Raw genomic sequence first — 18,853 nt, 5'->3', positions numbered from 1 at the left:
GTCGTTGTCTTGTCTGAAGAAACAAAAGAAATTCCCTGACGACCTGATCGGGCAGATAAATTTCAACGCGCCGGTTATTTGTCACGAAATTAGGCGCAGAGACTTTTTGCCGTGCCGGAAAGTGCCCCCGATCCTTTACCGGTCCATTTAAGGAAAACGGCAATAAAAATTACAATGGAAATTAATACGTTTCGAACGATTCGAGTGGCTTTTTGTATCCGCAGGAGAACGTCGTCTAGATTTTTCCAAGCCGTTGCGGAATGTAAATAAAAGAATTCCGATAGCAAAGTTAAAATTAGTTAACGCCACGGAATGTCGCCTACATCATCGCCGTGACGTTTTTTCCATTTCGATTTTCTTTGTAAATGGAAATATCAATCGTTATTCAGATGCCGTTTTGTGATCTCTGGATATTGATAAAAAGCAACGTCAATTATTTTTACATTCAGTAGAATATGTATTATTGTTCTTTTTTTGATTAGTATTCATCAAACGTTTCGTGCTTACCAAACCATTTCACCTCCCACATTTAGCAAAGGATGCATTTGAATGCTGTTTTAGGCCTCACAGACCGAATATCGCAAAAGGAGAAAACGGAACTTTGGAGTAAATCGTTTCCAACCAAGTTGGACAGTTAGTCGTTTTTCATCGTAAAGGTCATCAAACTGAGCTTTTTTCCGAGCTGTCGATCCCGAGAAACATTACAGAAGAAGGAAAATCGAAATGGGAATAGACGAGAGAACCAGTCAATACCGCATTTTTAACATTCGTACGGTACCCAGAGCTGCCAGGTTCCGTCGCATTAGAATGATGTATTGGCTTTATTTGGTTCGTCCATTATACGGGAAGAACATTATTTGCGCGGACGATAGTGGCATTTTCATTCTGGTTATCTATCGGAAAACTGCTTTAATGATGCTTTGGTACAGTCCATACGAAATATTTGGTCAAGTTATATCCTGCTAAATATCTGGAAAAATTAACGTTCATACAGAATACGTTTAAAAATTTGTTCTATAATTCCAGCGTTGCCACAACTGTATGAAACTAGTGGCAACACAGCATTTTTTGATCAATAACCTTAATAACTGATGCTATTTTTCGATTTTGCTATTTAATCCACAGACTTTTTGTTTTAATAATTTTCTCTCTAAATGTTATCGTTTCTCAGATAATAGGCGTTAGCGTTAGCATTTTTTTTACCACTTTTTAGGGAAAATTCAAAATGGCGGCCTGTAACGCCATTTTGTCTGTCATTTCTAGAAACTACGTGAAATTTCCTTTACAATGAGGTGCAAGTCAATATTTTAACAGGAAGTTCAAAATGGAGGCTTACGACGCCATTTTGTCTGTCATTTCTTGAAACTACGTGAAATTTCGTTTAAAATGAGGTGCAAGTCAATTTTTTTGCAGAAAATTCAAAATGGCGGCCTGGGAAAATTCAAAATGGTGGCCTTGTTTACCAGCTCTAGTTGCGCTTTAGCGCTTCAAAAATCAATCAGAGTAATATAAACAAGATGAAGTGCGAAACAAAAGAACGATCTTTCCCTAGTTTATCCAATAAGTACAGTCCAGGTGTAAAAATAAAGCCGAAAGGATCATAAACCGAGGTTGAATTGGGTCATTCGAGCGATAAAAGTGCACGACCCAGTTGGGCGTCCCGATTCGCCCCTGACGCGCCCATCCGCATTTAGAGACAACGCTAACGTCATCCTAGAGCGATCAGGCTAATCGGTCAACTCAAGAAGCACTTTCGTCTTCGTTCAATAACGAACCGAAATTGTTAGATAAATTACTCAACAATTCAATATGTAGGTTTATTTGTAACTCGTGTACATTAGGCAACACTGCCTTAAATGACATGTGTCAATTGTCAAACGATATTAAAATCCATAACGTAAACAATGAAATGAGTAAAAGTAAAAAAAAAACTGGAGGAGAAAGAAGCTTTTCGTTGGGCGGCCGTGCACTTCCAGATATGGGCGCAGAAACTGTTGCTGCAAAAAAGCGTCGCCGTCCCATTACGACCCAGCAATTACGAATTACCATCGAGATATAGCGAAACGTATCGCTCAAAGTAAAAAGAGAAGAAGAATGGAATTACCGGGGATGGCCGGTTCATACAAATTTCGGTTATTGTCGACAATCGGATCGAGCGGATCCATATTTGGACGGAGGCGCATTTGCATAGCCGCGCTCCTTTTGCGGTTTCGTGACGGCGTTTTTGTACTAAGAACGTGACGCTTTTATTCGTCGTCGAACCGAAAACAGCAAAACGGGCTCCTTGTCAATGTCGCATTTACAACAAACCATCTTTACACAATTTCATGTTTTATCGGTTTCTCGATTTGGCGCACCGTGTAGCTTAACAGTCGCATACACACACGTCACTCGGTGACAGCGAAAAGAAATGTTTCTAGTAGTTCAAATTTTGACACTGTTTTTCTAACTGACTATACTCGATTTTTTAGTGTTTTTTTAGACTATTGGATAGGAAATTTAATGAGGATTCCAAAAATGTGCTTAAAACTGTCATTTTCACACCACAAATGGGTTTTACAGGCGATTTTGTCCTTGACTGTCCTTTCAAACTGTGTTGCTAGCAGTTCAAATTTTGACACTGTTTTTCTAACTGACTATACTCGATTTTTTAGTGTTTTTTTAGACTATTGGATAGGAAATTTAATGAGGATTCCAAAAATGTGCTTAAAACTGTCATTTTCATACCACAAATGGGTTTTACAGGCGATTTTGTCCTTGACTGTCCTTTCAAACTGTGTTGCTAGCAGTTCAAATTTTGACACTGTTTTTCTAACTGACTATACTCGATTTTTTAGTGTTTTTTTAGACTATTGGATAGGAAATTTAATGAGGATTCCAAAAATGTGCTTAAAACTGTCATTTTCACACCACAAATGGGTTTTACAGGCGATTTTGTCCTTGACTGTCCTTTCAAACTGTGTTTCTAGCAGTTCAAATTTTGACACTGTTTTTCTAACTGACTATACTCGATTTTTTAGTGTTTTTTTAGACTATTGAATAGGAAATTTAATGAGGATTCCAAAAATGTGCTTAAAACTGTCATTTTCACACCACAAATGGGTTTTACAGGCGATTTTATCCTTGACTGTCCATTCAAACTGTGTTTCTGTTAGTTCAAACTTTGACACTGTTTTTCTCTCTGACTGTACCGATATGTTTTTTGTTTTTTTTTGGCTATTGAATAGGAAATTTAATGAGGATTCCAACAATGTACTTAAATCAAACATTTTCCCACTAGAAGTGGGTTTTACCAGCGATTTTGTACCTGACTGTCCTTCCGAACTGTGTTTCTTTTAGTTCAAAATTTGACACTGCTTTTATCCCAGACTGTACCACATTTTATACGGTTTTTCCAAGTAACTGAATAGGAAATTTAACGAGGATTCCAAAAATGTGCTTAAAACTGTCATTTTCTCATTCCAAGTAGGTTTTACAGGCGATTTTGTCCTTGACTGTCCTTTCAAACTGTGTTTCTGGCAGTTCAAACTTTGACACTGTTTTTCTGACTGACTATACTCGATTTTTTAGTGTTTTTTTAGGTTAATAGATAGGAAACTTAATGAGGATTCCAAAAATGTGGATAAAACTGTCATTTTCACACTTCAAGTGAGTTTAACAGATGATTTTGTCGCTGACTGTCTTTTCAAACTGTGTTTCTGGCTTGGTTCAAACTTTGACAGCGCTTTTCTCTCTGACTGTACCGAATACCTATTGTTTTCATTCGATTGGCAATCTGAATCCCACAAAATAGGGAACTTTGGACAAAATCAATTAGCGTAGTGTTAAAATCGTTTTCGTTCATCTCCACGGACATATTTGCTTGTGAACCAAGCTTGAGTAGTTTGTGATTGGTCAAAATAAGCAGTTTACAGCGACAAACGATGATTGTCATTTAGGCAAATACTGCTTAAACCAATTTACTTTAACATCCTTGCTAAGAAATCACAGGCAATTTCTAAATTTAAAATAATGTCTTGAAACTTGTATTATGCCACCAATAAATAGCAAAACAAAAATTGATCGTGGAGTCAGTTTCCGTTTTAGTCATCACAAAAACTGAATCACCTCGCAGGTTGAATCTGCCCACGTCCCGTAGGTTTGGCAAGACACCAACGATAATTTAGTACATTTTCTCCGGGTCGTGGTTTTTATTTCGGACATCTGCTTGTTATTGTTGCGCGATTGAGATAATATTTTCCCAGTCTCGTAGAAAAAATTCCAGCCTAAAGATTGTTTTAACTTTCAAATTAATATGCTAGACGGATAGTAGGAGAAAAAAAACTGGTTAACGTTACCGAAAGTCTTCACGTGCATTTCGACACCCAAAAGTGTCACCGGAGAAATTAAAAATGATAAATCGGGCACCTGACACGGTTCCTTCTTTGAAACGGGGTGAATGATGAACTCCAGTCAGGTAAAGTTTAGAAATATTAACGAGCCGCCCCTGTATCGTACAGTCGGGGCAGATTGTGCAATAATTTTCAATAAACAACTAAACGGTGTCATTGTCAGCGCGAATTACTGCCGACCTACATACACCTGAATGTGTATAGGAACAATATGTCCACCGTTCAGGCCTGATCTGAACATTGTCGATTGTTAATCTTGCTGGACGGTTGCCCGATGCTAAGTCATTCGATTCTATTTTATTTTCAAGTGCATGTATTTATATTCTATTATTTTCAATTAGTTGTTATGCTAAATATTGAATGTAATAACTAAAATTTCCTATTACGTTATTTGTATAGACCTGACATGACGGCGTTTCTAATAATAAACATGTGGCAACCCTGCTCTGTCAAAAGTCAGCGGTGTGTCACTTCTGACAGATAGATGCCATTCAGCCATTGTAATTTTTTAATTTCGATCTGTAATTACATGAATTTTTAATTTGCAACTGTACGGATGTTCTAGGGTTCTGGTTGGTGCTCCGGAAGCGCAATCGAGGAACCAACCATCCACCGTGAGACAGGGCGGTGCAGTTTTTAAATGCCGAATCGACGGAGACGATTCCTGCGAAGAAATCCCGTTCGACAAAGATGGTAAGCATATCGAAATTATACGCCCAAAAAAATTAAAACCGTCCAAATTACACGTTTATTATATTACCACCGTGCTGTAAGCAAGAAAAACTCGCGTCAAAATGCTAATTACGGCACGTAGGTAGCGATTTAGTAATCACGGCGCCTGCAGTCACTTTCGGTTTTTCAAAATCGAGGTGACCGCGCCCACGCGCCTATATAGCAACAACGTTCATTCATAAACACACACACACATACGGTCACAGTCTAAGCGACGTTCCTGGGTACCGCCAGACTGGCTGTTAACATGTCATTGGGTACCGAAGATATCAAGTGCGGCACTATACACGCTCTTAATTAGCGCCACTAATTAATGTTGGAATTAATCACTTACACCGAATGGAGTACTGTGATATCAGGTCCACTTTGTATAATGTCTAGATTTAGGATATTTTATTACTTCTATAGGGTGACACAAGTTTAATGATTCTGTCAGTATTGTAGTTAACCTAGAACCGAAATTGTAGTGAAAGTGCAGTATTTAGGCAAGTCAAGGCACTCTTGTAGTTTGTGTTTGGTCACGTGATTTCAAAAAACAATACAATTATTACTGTGTATGGCGGCACCTGTTCGAACTCCTCTCAATGACGTCACTATGGATGCTTATCAAATAGGGGTTTAGTGAGATCAGGATGAGATTTTTCATTCTGTCATCAAAAAAAGGGAGAAATTATTAATTGGACGGAATGAAATTAGTACTTTTCGTAACTTGCGCGGTTGCACAACTTTTGCCACTGTAGGCACAGATTTTACATGCCCAATGAACTGTCATTTGCCCCCGTTTCTAACGTTTGCTAAATAAATTACTTGGTGTCTTTGAACGATTTGACGCTAATGGCGCTCGACTATGTTAAACATCATGCAACCATTAACGTTTACGTGTCAGATAGGGCATATCGCAACAAATGACATCCGGTTTTTGCTTTATAAACTTACAAATTGCCGGTAAACTAGATTGGAGAATTGTCGTGTTTCTATGATTTCTCTGAAAACCCTTATGGAAGTGGTCCACTTTTGAAAATTGAATTATAACAGTGGTAGTTTAAGCATGTAATGTTTGAGCAATAAATCTCACGGATTTAGATCTGCATATTCAACTGACCAGTAGTACTTTAGCAATGACGAAAAAATCCTAAGAATTGACATTGCATGAGGTAACTCTTGAGTCATGTTTGAGTTGAGACATCTTTAAAAGACAAACACAAATTTGTTAATGTTTATTAAATACGATTCACACAAATTTAAAGTAAATTCAGTGACTCATTTTCGTCATTGCCTATGCAAATTGGTTTACTCACCCGAATTGACGATTCTGGTAAATGGATTAAGGCCATACGAATCCATTTGTTAAGCGTGCGCCCATAAAGAAATAACGAATGGTTTATTTGCGTTGCACCGCATGTTTACTTCTTGCGGGTGATGTGATTTATCAGGTTCTTGCGCTGGCATTTTAGCACTTTGCGCTTTATATGTTTGGCAGCCGAGTGGAATTCGCCATTTTAGTGAATAATATGTGGCGAGCCGATCTTGTTAAGAAAGCTACGGGCGTTCGAGGGACAGCAAAAAGATGGAAAAATAACGGGAGCGAGAACCTGAACCATATGTCGCTAAAGTCAAAAAGAAATAGTTCATCCTTAAGGTCATTTTAATGTTTGATCTGTCTATCCCAGTTTAGGATTAGTTATCAATGAAGAAAACAATTGCAATTTTATACAAATACTCAACTAAAAAAAAACTACTAAAAAAACAATGACAGACAAAGAGGTTTTCTGGTGTAATAATTCAGTTAAAATTCGGTCATGTGACATTTTGACGTATCTGTCACAATAATCGAGTTATGGGGTCCTACTTTTTGCAACAATCGTTCCTCTCGTCGTGTCTACAAATTTAATACCCAGTCATAAACTCTATATAGAGGAGTAAGCGTGCTGGACGTATCTACATACAATGAGACTTAAAGGTACCTTTAAGACCTTTAAGGCGATAGTTTAGTTGGTAATGTCAAGTATATATGGCGAGTGGCACGGTATTTTTACATTCCAATCTCGGTCGTTCCCAAACTCTCGTGTATTTTGCATTGATGCAACTATGCACAGTCCATTACCGGAATTAGTTTCCAATCATATTTTCTGTTTGTCCGTAAGATAATGGTCGTTATGAAGACGTTGTTGTGTGGGAGTATGCTATCGACCTCCGGACAGGCGCTCATCATTATCATTGAAATACCGTGGTAGTAGTATTTGTGTAGGACGAGTTTGTTTTCTGTAATTCTCTTAACTTCCTTATTTACCTTTTCTTGAATTTTAACGAGGAAAATATTTTAGGAAATCAATACTTTGGAAACCGCGAAATGGACCAGAAGAGCCATCAATGGTTCGGAGCCACCCTGAGTACTTCCGGCAACGATCAAGGCGGACCAGTCGTTGTAAGTATTACTAACAGGGAGGTTTAAAAGCTTTTATCTGTTTGGCAAATATTATCGTGGCACTAGCAAGGGCCCGCCGTTATCTCTAGTCATTTTTACACGCAAGAGGCGGCCTTCAACCTCGCTGGAATTACAAGCATCCGAAGTAAGTCAGTCAGAATCAAACGCTTTTAAAAAACACTGTCAGATTGCACAAACGCCGGCAACACCGCAAAATCGAAAAATAGTGCCAGTTGACAGACGACAGAACACATAACCTAAAAGTGTCAAAACCAATTATTAATTGTTTGTGTTTATTGTTTAATATGTTTATTCGTTCTTGAATCAATGAGTTGTTCTGTGTTTATAAAACTTTTTGGGGCTTGTTATTCGCTGATCTGGGCTTTATATCAAGCTGAGAGAAGAATGAATAAAAATACCAACCCTTTTAATGTCTGGTGCGCAAAGATGGGAAACAGTGTTGAAAAGCCTGTAAGGAACTTTACAAGAGCGAATTGTTACAGGTACAGAATTTTTCATAGTGTCATGCTAAGTCTACATGTGCAGCATTTTCGTAAATTGCACAGCAATCACAAGTTTCAGACAGTGATGTGATTTACGCAAATTCTGGCCATGTAAACCTGCCATAAATGCTCCAAGAATTTGATACATTTTGGTGTACTCTTCTTAGTCATTCTCCGGACAAATTAAAAACGATTACAGAAAAGGTGTTCTGGAATGAGTATAGCAACTTATTGTAAGGCCGTCATGTCAAATCGCCTTTATCTTATTATAGACGAGCCCCGTTAACAGACAATGTCTTAAGTGGCAACGACAGAGAGAGGTGTTTTAAAAATAAGTATTTACAAAGAGAGGCGCGCGATCATCTCAAAACAAAGAATTTTAGGCTCGGCGGCCGATAAACTGCTCGTTCAGGTCGTCACGGATCAACATGTGCAACTAAGATGGCCGACGATGATAATCCCCTCGGATTCTTCCTCGAAAAATACCGAATTATCGTTTTCGACGTGAGAAAATCAACGCTAGATCTCTTAATGTCTGGTTCGTGACTTTTCAAAAAATATGATCTCCAAATGTGCCTACTTTCCAATAAAGATGGTTTGTGCAACGTGTAGCAGTTCAGAAATTATACTTTTTCCAGAGAAGGTCTGACTGGACTGCTCAACAAGACAATCATTTTCCAAATGATGAAGCTATATGCTACCCCATCACACCAGGACTGAAAAATCGTCAACTCTACCAGGTGAAACAGTCTCATATTCCAAAGTGAATGAACAGATCCCGTCATCGTCGCACTTTGATGTCAAATCCAGGCCGGGCCTTTCGCAACGCCGGCATTGGGGGAATTCAACGTGGACTTGGTTATTTCTGGATGACGGTCGTGCCAGAAATAGAGCCGCGACATCCGAAACCGACTGAATCTGTACGAACGGATCTTCCACTACTATCGTTATTATTTCGACCTGCGATATCGTTTTTATTACTTCCCTAGCCATCTTCGCGCCTCTGAACTCAAAGATATTTATTTTTTTATCTCGACCAGCGATTTTTTGGAAAATTAACTTTGTTATTTACGATTTCCGCTCGTATCCCAGAGATTAATAAACGTTATTGTTGTTGCGTTGATAAGTAGTGGACATTACTTTGTTAAAGAGGATAATCAACTCTTATAAGCTTATATGAATGATTGTTTTGTTTCTATTTATAGGCATGTGCACCCCGATACGTATGGTACAGCAAGGAGATGAACCGTAGGGACCCTGTAGGAACTTGCTTTGTGGCCGATCAGCTCTTTGAGAAATTTGAGGAATACTCACCTTGCAGAACTAGTAAGTAGACCACCTAGAACCACTTTTTTTTTACGAATGTTTATAGGGATTTTAAACAGAACGACCACCCCATGAACCATCATCGGCAAGCTAATTAACGACTTCCCTCGCATAAAAAATATACATACAAACAGAAGGATCTTTGGGTCCCTTTCATCTTGGCGTTTCACGGAATGTTTATCCGGACTATTTTAGGAATAAACTTCTGCAACCAGTTTTTCACTTTTCCACGTCCTGATATTGAACAGACGTCTGAGATTAGAGCGACGAAACGTAAATTGCTCTTAAGAACCCCAAGGGGGTTGGTTATCTTAAAATAAAAGCCCACTTAAGACCTCTTATGATCACGCTTGGGAAGCTTTTAAGGTTTTCATACAGGGTGACAATTTCAAACTAAATTATTTGCAAAACCTGGTTCTAACCATTGTTCCTATACCTAAGAAAGTATGCTTTTAATTTGTGGGTAATTGTTCGGACAGATATTTGCGTTACCAATCAACAAGTTTCTAAGATGGTATAACCTTGCATAAAAACGTTAAGTACCCGGCGTCTGTTTACCGTGCCCGAGTCAATCCTTTCATTTAGCACCGTTTAACGACGATTTTACGAAATTTTTAGTGCTGCGACAAACGGTGCACGTGCGACTCGCATCTGGGGTCCACATGGGCCCCATATCCGCATCCCGTTCGAAAGAAAAAGGTTCGATTCCTGGGGCTTTTGGGACGATTGTTTTTTTCCCGATTCTTTACGTGTTCCCATGCTTTGTCACGTTTGATGGGAAACCAATTGGTCGACATGTGTTTTTTCTTTGGATTTGTCCTCTAAAGTAACTGTCAGAATGAAATACAAATTACCTTAGAATATCTATGAACTACGATAACATTTCTGGAACTTGCATGATCGAAGTCACTTAGTCGTTTCCTTTCCCCTTTTTTTCTCTCTAAAACACCGTAAGCCGCAACCAATTAGGATTTAAATTTAATCTCGTAGAAGATCTATGTTTAACATGTGTCGAGGATTAATTTGTCGTTTGTTTTCAGGTAATTGGGGATACCATCGTCAGGGATCTTGCCAGGCTGGTTTTAGTGCCGCCATCAATTCGGTAAGTAGTTAAAAATAGGCTTGTTTTCTTCACTTTTTCCGTTTATTTGGAATTGGAGGGGTTGCACAACTGCTTGCACACCTATACAACCTCAATCAAACTATATTGCCTTTATAGTGACATAAAACTGTCTGCATGCACAATTAAGCGTTTCCTACAATCTTCCAATGCACACATATGCGATTTGAACACGCAAAATGTTAATTGATTTAATTCTTTATTATTTCCCAGAGCAAGTTTCCGTGTACGGTCGATTTCACATCATGATACCCATAACAATTATTCCTAAAAAAAAAACAAACGTTAGAGCTAAAAATGGCTGACGTGTTTTACGGCTTTATTGTTGTTGTAGATAGTTCTCGTCAGTATTTTAAAGTGGTGCACCGCAAAGAATAAGAAACAAATAATATAAGTCGTCACGCGGTAAGAATGTTATATGCATTTATGTATGTGGTACGACCAAAAATGGAAGCGGTCGTCATTGGGCAAGCTCGTCAAGATTTGTAAAAATTTATTGTAAATGTGTCACGAGAACAATTTAAGTTGTTTTTTTGCGCTACCGAGAAGTTTATCGTGGTCGTTTTTGAGGTCCCACTGAAATTGCGGTACTTTTTTTTAGTAAGAGAACGGTACAAGCCGTGAAAATGTAGGGAGTTTCAAATCCAAATTTAGTACTGTAGATACTGATTGTTTTATCTACTATATGATAATAATTTTGATTTTTATACAGGGTGGTCCAGTTTTAAATGTCAATAATTCACCAATCCATAGCCAATTAAAAAATAAGTTGACATTCATTATGTCATTTTCCTGAAAAGTGCTTCCTAAGGAAAACACAGTCCTTCAAATTTCTGTTTAAAAAATCGGTTTTTTTTGTCATAACTGTGAGACCGTTGGAGCAATATTGATCAAATTTGGAACTTTATTCGAGACTAGAGAGGTTTTTTAGGTACTTTTTGAAATTCAATATCTCGGGAACATGAGGAGCTAGAGAGGCCATTTTTAACTCATTTTGTAGTATTTTTTATGCTTTTTCGAATGGCGTAGGAACGAATTTCCTACGAGTCTAAATAAAAGAGCTACGATTTTTCAAAAAGTCAAAAAATTCAATTTTTGTCAAAAGTGCAATTTTGGCAAATTTTTATTTTGCTCCATAAGGGTTCTAATGCACAGCAAAGGATATATTTATACCAAAGGACCTCAAATTAGCAAAAAAAAAGCAAAAAAAAAAAGCACCTTCTAGTCTTTCTAGTATAGTAGGCGGTGCACTGTTACTTAAACAACGTAAACAAACGGAGAAATGACAGGTGGAATGCCTGAAACTGTTTTCATAACTGATCACCAGAGGGAGCATCTCTTATCTTGAAACGCCAATTGAAAATTATCAGTTTGTTGACAGTTTCTTCGAATTTTTTCCAATTGTAACTTGATTTCATTGATTTAGTTTTTATTTTACGTACTCAGTTGTATTTGTATTAATTTTAGTATTACAAATACAATTATTTCAAGCTCAAAATTTACCGTACTAAGTTTTAATTGAGCAAAAAAAAAATTAAGAACTAATCTAAGACAGAAGTGACTTATATCGTAAAAAATGAATATGTTGAGCAACCCATCAATCATGAAAACTTTGCGGCTCATTTTAAGTCAAGTATCATCCGGAGAAGTTGGCGATGAAAAGATTGCTCAACCCGTACACAAATCAGCCGTATTATGTCCCGATCGGCGGACTGAATGGGCCGAATAAAAAAAGGCTTTAACCTTAATGACTATTTTGACACGTCGATCTCTCCATCCACATTCGACCGTCCCCATATTAAAACTAACACCTTATAAGCGCATAATTAGGTTTCGGTATTTTCGATTCATCACTTGGAAATTGTATAGGCGAGCTGCACCGGCTCTTTTTAACGCGCCTTATCTTACGGTGACTTGGCGGTTTTTCGACATTTACGATTCACTTAAGAAGATGCGTGTTGATTCGTTGAAAATGTATCATCATCTGATTTAAAAACTCTATTACCAAAAAAAAATCATAATTACACCACCACAAGAGAAAATTTGTCACCTTCTTGTCAAGATTAAGTAATTACAGTTTGCTCTATACCGTACTAATGACAGAAAGTTACATTAGCTAACATTTCAGTACTTGATAATCTAAAAGAGTAAATTGGAGACACTGAGTTTCTTCAGAAGCTTTACTGATTGTTGCTGGAGGCTCAGAAACTACCTGCAGTGTCACATAAAACCTTTGAAGGCTGTTTTGCAGCAAAATGTAGAGGTTTCAGCATATTCATGGACAAAACGAGTTTTAAAAAGAATTTTTGTGAATTGAATACAACAAAATAGAGAAACCAGGTGTTTTGGACACTATGAGGAAGTAAATTGGGTAACAAATTTTTTTTTGGGTTACCATACTGCGAACTGTTTACAAATTTGTCTGTGTGGTTATTAATAATTGTGTATGTAAATTTTGAGGTCAATTTTTATTTGTTTACCGTTAGTGTTGGTGACACTGTGTTTAACTGTTGGGTTATGAAGTGTATAGATTTAGCAGTAGAAAAATGTACATGTTTTATCAGTGTGAACACGTGACTAAATAGGAAAAGAATGCGATGAACAAATATGAGCATGAGGTTCACGCCCATGTTTTAAGTCAAGGCATATGCAAAAGGGTATCGTAAAAAGCTGCAAACTGGACGAGCCCATAAGTTGCACATTGTGATGGATGGTCGTTTTGTCGGCGCACGTTAACAGCTGGTTAACAGGCCGCGGACCGCCCGCTGGCCCCTTCTGCCCATTAGTGCCCTGTTATTTGGAAAACGCCGTGGTTTTTTTTTTTTTTTTGGCATTTTCGAAACGCAAACTTTTAATCGCCACCATTAATTTATTGCTCTTAAGTGGAGATTCGCTCCGACAAATTGTCCGCCGTTATTTACTGTCCGTTTACTTTAAGGCTTATTGGCACGCTTTTTTTGGGCCTTTCGGCCCGCCCGAAATGGAACCGCGACGAACATTTTTGCTTTCTGCAATAAAACGGAAAAAAAAACCAACGAAACCAGGAAATAACATAAAATCGGTCGTGCACACACATACAAAACACACATAAAGATGAATAAAGTTAAAGAAAGCGTTACGGCTCAGATGACAAATCGCTATTGCCTAACTAGTTCTTGTTACTTTGCCATTTAAAAGCTAAACACCGAGGAACTGTAATGTTTCGCCGTAGATCCACTCGGATAAGGTACTGAAGATACTGCCCATTGAATTTCAAATTCTTTAACGTTTTATCGGACCGTGGTGGTTCTTGTGAGATCGTGGATCTCTATGTTATACTTGTTCGGGGGGGCTCAGCGTGAAACTCACCACGAAATTCGCATCAAATGTAACAATAAAACCATACTCTGGAATACAGAATATGTTATTAAAATAATTAGACATTTTTGTGGTGACTACCCTGTATTTAGTACCTATGGTTCATTTATTTTCCTGTGGCGGTTACGTCATCATTTGCCTTTCTTGTCTATTAAATGACTCGTTTGAATGCACCTATCTGTGATGTTCTTTCCAGACAATTTTGTTTGAATGTGGTTGTTGTTCCCAAGCCAAAGTTTGATTGGAACTTTCCGCCTTTGTTTACCTCCAAATGTTGCAAGTTTTCCAGTTTGGTGAAGAAAAATCTTAAATTCTACGAAGGTCTCGCAATAACAACACTAATTAATAAACTTAAACAACCCTAAATTAAGTTTTCAGTTCTTATGTTTGTAGTTTTTGGTGTTTTTCAACTTTTTAAAATTCCTAACCTCAAAATGTTTAGCCGACTGTCAGTTGGGACTATGCCCTGTGTTGCCACATCTTCCACGAGCAGATGTGAAACTGGTGTATTGTTGGTTGCAGTAATAAACGGACCGATGAATTATACAGATTCATGTGAGATTCTTAGAATGTTTTTTTTCAAAACAATATAGTTTTTTCATTTTCATTTATAATTGCTTAATGAAAGATACATATTGTGAGATTTAAAGCAGGAATTTGTCAATACGGCAACGTCCAAACAGGTGATTAAAAAGATGGATAGCCTAGCTTGTAATAAACGACGTGCGTAAATTTCAATATGGCGGAGCACTTGATGACGTAACCGCCACAGGGCTTGTGGCAGTGACGTAATAGTTGTCGTTCCTTTTCTATTAAATGTGAACTGAACGAGATGTTATTGACGTATGTTATTTATGAATTTTTAATTTTGATATTACCAAATACAATTATTTTCGTTTTTGTGTCGTTTTGACAGCAGAATGGTAGAAATGTGACGTGAAGTGTCATTTGTCAAAATGTCATTTGTTTAAGAGTGCCACGCCCTGAATACTGTCAAAACTTCCATAATTTTAAGGTCGCCTCCGAAACCGCGACAGTTGGAGCAAAGGGACGTCACATTCGGGTTCTCTAGTTTGAAATTAGTAAAAGAGGTCACATTTTGACAAAAAATTCAATATGGCTACTATTAGTATATTAAACTTGAAAATTCAAAATTTCGTGCACTTTTCCAAAAAATTGTTCATAACTCGCTTATTTGTAATATGCCGTATAGACACAGACCCCATGACAAAAGAAAGCTAATGAATGGGGCTATCACGTGACGTTCATCATTTTTATGCTAATTGATAACTGTGCAGAAATCTGAGCCTTGGGCAATACTTATTACTTAATAACTGAATATATCGAACGCATTTATTTAAGTATTATAACCAAAGTGGTTCCGGGGGGGGGGGGGGAAATGCGACACCTGAAATACGTTCCAAACGCCTAAAGGCGGCCATTTCGCAAATGCCGAGGCGGAAGTTGCGGATCCGAAAGGCTCGCAATAATTTAATAAATTCTATGTGGCATTTGGTCGTAATTTCTTCACGGTATTTGAGTTTATTAGAAGGAAATTCATCTTTGCGGCCGACCCGGTACACGCATTCCCCATTAGGGGCCCTGAATTCCCCAGTGAAATAGATCGAGGATGGCTTTGGCGCTATACATTCATTTTTCCTTCTCCGAGAGTTTATCAAGTTATTACTCTTTTTCGATTTTATAATAAATGCGGGGCACGTACGACGATTTTCGTTACGAACAATTGTTTTTTTGGCTGTCAACTGTGAATTGTGTCAGAAATGTTCGCCAGCTGTGACAGTACGTCAATGGCTGCGACAGTAAGCAGTGTTGCCGGTTTTCAACTTGAACTTCCATACTTTTGCAATGTTGTCATTTTCTGTAATTTTAATTTTATCCAAATATTTGTGATATTGCTAACTTGCAATTTTTCCTAAACTTTACCAACATATTGCAATGTTGCCAAACTCACCATTTTCAAAGTTTTTATCAATTTTTTTACAACACTCCGAAATTAACATTATTTCTAATTTTCACTAAATTTATGTTTCCAAAATGTAATTTTCCTTAGTTTTCACCATGTTGCCAAACTGACATTTTTCCTAATTTTTGCAAGGTTGTCAAACTGTAATTTTTGTTAGTTGTTGCAGTGTTGTCAAATTGCCATTTTTTACGTTAAATGTCAGCGCTGGAGTTTTTGAAATGACGTTTACCAGATAATCACAGAAACAATTAGGATATCGTTACAACTGGACAAATGACAAAGTTGCCAAAGTACAGAAAAATTCTAAATATATTCTAAACCTTTCAAGAAATTTTTTAAATTTCCAGAAGCCTCTAGAATAGTTTTGTAAATTGCCAGACACTTTTAGCTTTATGTCAAAAACGTCAAAAAAACTTTAACAACCCACTGTATTAACGAGTTACGACATCTGGTGGCAACTAAACATCAACAAATTCTGCTGTATAGACTTGACAGCATCGCTGATTGAGACCAGTTTATGTTGGTACAAATTATTGGAATTTGTGACGTAAAACTAATTTTCTTTGAATTTCTGTATCAAACGTGGCTTAAAGAACGCACAAATCTGATTGGTACTTTACCCAGAAAAGCAGATTTGTGTTTCGGGTTTTTTCAGTGTCAACTCGCCGCAATATCTGATCGGAACGTCATAAACGGCCGCTTTTAATAGTCGGAGACATGGTCCCGGTATCAGAAAAGCCATGTAAATGCAACGTGTTTTGCATAAATAACGTGTTAAGCGGATTTCTACGCACCAAACTGTTTCTAAGTACGCTCAGATGCGATTTAAGGCTGTAACATTCATACTTTGTAGCTACAAATCTAGAAATATGAAATAATTTAAAAAAATTTAGGTGTTTGAACTAAAAAAGTTTGTTTTTTTCAGATTGGTGATCGATTATTCGTGGGTGCCCCTGGAAGCTACTACTGGCAAGGTAAACTATGTTTATTATCTTTTTTAGTTCACCTTTATAAACGTTACATAGATTGTTTTGCAGGATGCGTTTTCTTTTCTGTATTTTGTGGCATAGATGACCGCTTCTTAATCCCAATTTATTTTCCAGCCCTCTTACATTACAGTAGTGGCCCGAAACGTATTTTCGAAACAGAAAAAATTGTTTTTTTTTTTTCAATTTTCAGGGCAAATGTACTCGATTGACGCCCATGCAAGATTTAACTATACACCCGGCCTCCTAGGCACGACGTACGGCGCTAAAGGTATTTCTTAGCTACCGTCGGACATACCATTCTAATCAGCGCCACCATATCTATTGACCAAACAAATCCACTTAATAATTTTTAAAACTTCATTAATAATACACGGTGGTCCAGTTTTAAGTGTCAATAATAATTCACCATTTGATAGCTAATCACTAAATAAGTTGACTTGCATTATGTCATTTTTCTGAAAAACGTTTCCTAAGGAAGATACAGTCCTCCAAATTTCAATTTAAAAAATCGTTTTATAGTTTAAAACTGAACATCCAAGACTTGTGAAAGTCCAAATTTGTACTGAATAGTCTAAAAACTTTTTTACTACTAGGAATAGTCTTATGATTTGCTTTCTCAGACTGCCATCCTAGTTGAGTGTCTGAAACTGGCATTCAAGAAGTAAAAAAAGTCCGGAAATCAAGACAAAGATTGTATTGTGCATAAAACTCATTTTTTACTACTAAAAATAATATAAAAGTTGACTTTTAATGCTAGAACTGACTTTACTAGGACTCCAAAAGGTCCAAAAGTATATTTTCAAGACTTTAATTGGTGTACAACTCAATTTTCTGGACTGGACAACAAGTCTAGAAGTAAATTAAATTTTCAGACTATTTTATTTCTAAAAATTAGTTCTCAAGACTATTATTGTAGCATTTGGTACCAAAATTTTTTTTACTGAAGAAACTTGACTTTGGAAATAGTCTTAAACTCGATTTTTCAGTCTTAAAAAGCACTAAAAACAGTCTGAATTTCTTAGAGATGCTACAATTTATTGCACCTATGAGTGTAGAAGTCAATTTAATAGTGAAGAAGCTTGAAATAACATTTTCAAGATTATGGTCAGTGGACAAACTGGCTTTTAGGCCTGATAAGTCAAAAACTTTGTAAAGATAGTCTTGAAACTCGATTTGAGGCACTGAAAACAGCCTTAAAACACTAAAAACAGTCTAGTTTATTAAGAAATAACCGAATTTTTAGCACTGAGGTGTCTAGAAGTCGATTTAATAGTGACAAAGCTTGGAATGCCATTTTAAGTCTATGAAGAATGTAAAAATAGTTTTTTAAGTTTGCTATGTTAATAACTTGGCAAAGATAGTCTTGAAACTCGATTTTCCAAGCTGAAAGCAGTTTTGAAGCACTAAAAATAGTCCAGAATTCTGAGAAAATTAAAAGCAAAGTTAAAAGCAAGAAAAGTTAGTTTTCAAGACAATTTTCATGAATCTAATGTCAATGTCCTGCATCTAAGACTATTTTCAAGACTAAAATATTGAAATTTGTCTTCAAATTATGAAAACTTACTTCAAATGCAAATTTTAAGCTTCTGATGTCACTTTTCATTAGTTCAGTCACATTTTGGGGTTCAAGTCAATTTTTAAGGTTTAAATGTATGAATTTGTAGTAACAAAGTCTTGAAAAAGTAGTTTTTATGCCTACAAGTCAATTTTCAGTATTAAAGTCTCTCGATTTGCATGAAAACTGGTTACAAACACAATTTTTAAGCTTCTGAAATTTTTATCTTTTCTAATTCAATTTTCAAAACTAAAGTCTTTCAGTTTGTCTGGAAACTATGAAAACTGGCTACAATAATATTTTTTAAACTTCTTAAGTGAATTTTCCGTTTCCAAGACAATTTTTAAGTTGGGTTAGGTTAGTTTTGGGTCTTTGACCGTAATAAAGGGCTTGTTCCAAATTTGATCAATATTCCTCCAACGGTCTGACAGTTATGACAAAAAAAAACGATTTTTAAACAGAAATTTGAAG

General features: G+C 36.9%; 1 protein-coding gene across 4 annotated transcripts in view; it reads left to right on the top strand.

Annotated features, from left to right (window-relative positions):
- Positions 1–18,853, top strand: part of LOC145728452 (integrin alpha-PS2-like) — a 40,049-nt gene that overhangs the window by 2,949 nt on the left and 18,247 nt on the right. For 2 of the 4 annotated variants that reach the window (XM_081978701.1, XM_081978699.1), the window contains exons 2-7: positions 4,957–5,084; positions 7,448–7,548; positions 9,257–9,377; positions 10,418–10,479; positions 16,764–16,812; positions 17,018–17,095. In XM_081978701.1, coding sequence (XP_081834827.1) covers positions 4,957–5,084; positions 7,448–7,548; positions 9,257–9,377; positions 10,418–10,479; positions 16,764–16,812; positions 17,018–17,095 — 539 coding nt within the window. Of the gene's footprint in view, positions 1–4,956; positions 5,085–7,447; positions 7,549–7,859; positions 8,052–9,256; positions 9,378–10,417; positions 10,480–16,763; positions 16,813–17,017; positions 17,096–18,853 lie in introns of those variants that run through there. The other 2 variants (XM_081978702.1, XM_081978703.1) reach the window with 2 other exon arrangements.

This window comes from Ips typographus, linkage group LG4 (assembly GCF_016097725.1).
Source record: "Ips typographus isolate SLU linkage group LG4, UJ_Ityp_2.0, whole genome shotgun sequence".
In the NCBI taxonomy this organism is placed as follows: domain Eukaryota; kingdom Metazoa; phylum Arthropoda; class Insecta; order Coleoptera; family Curculionidae; genus Ips; species Ips typographus.
Note: the sequence above shows the minus strand (reverse complement) of the source record. Positions and strands in the feature narration are given on the sequence as shown.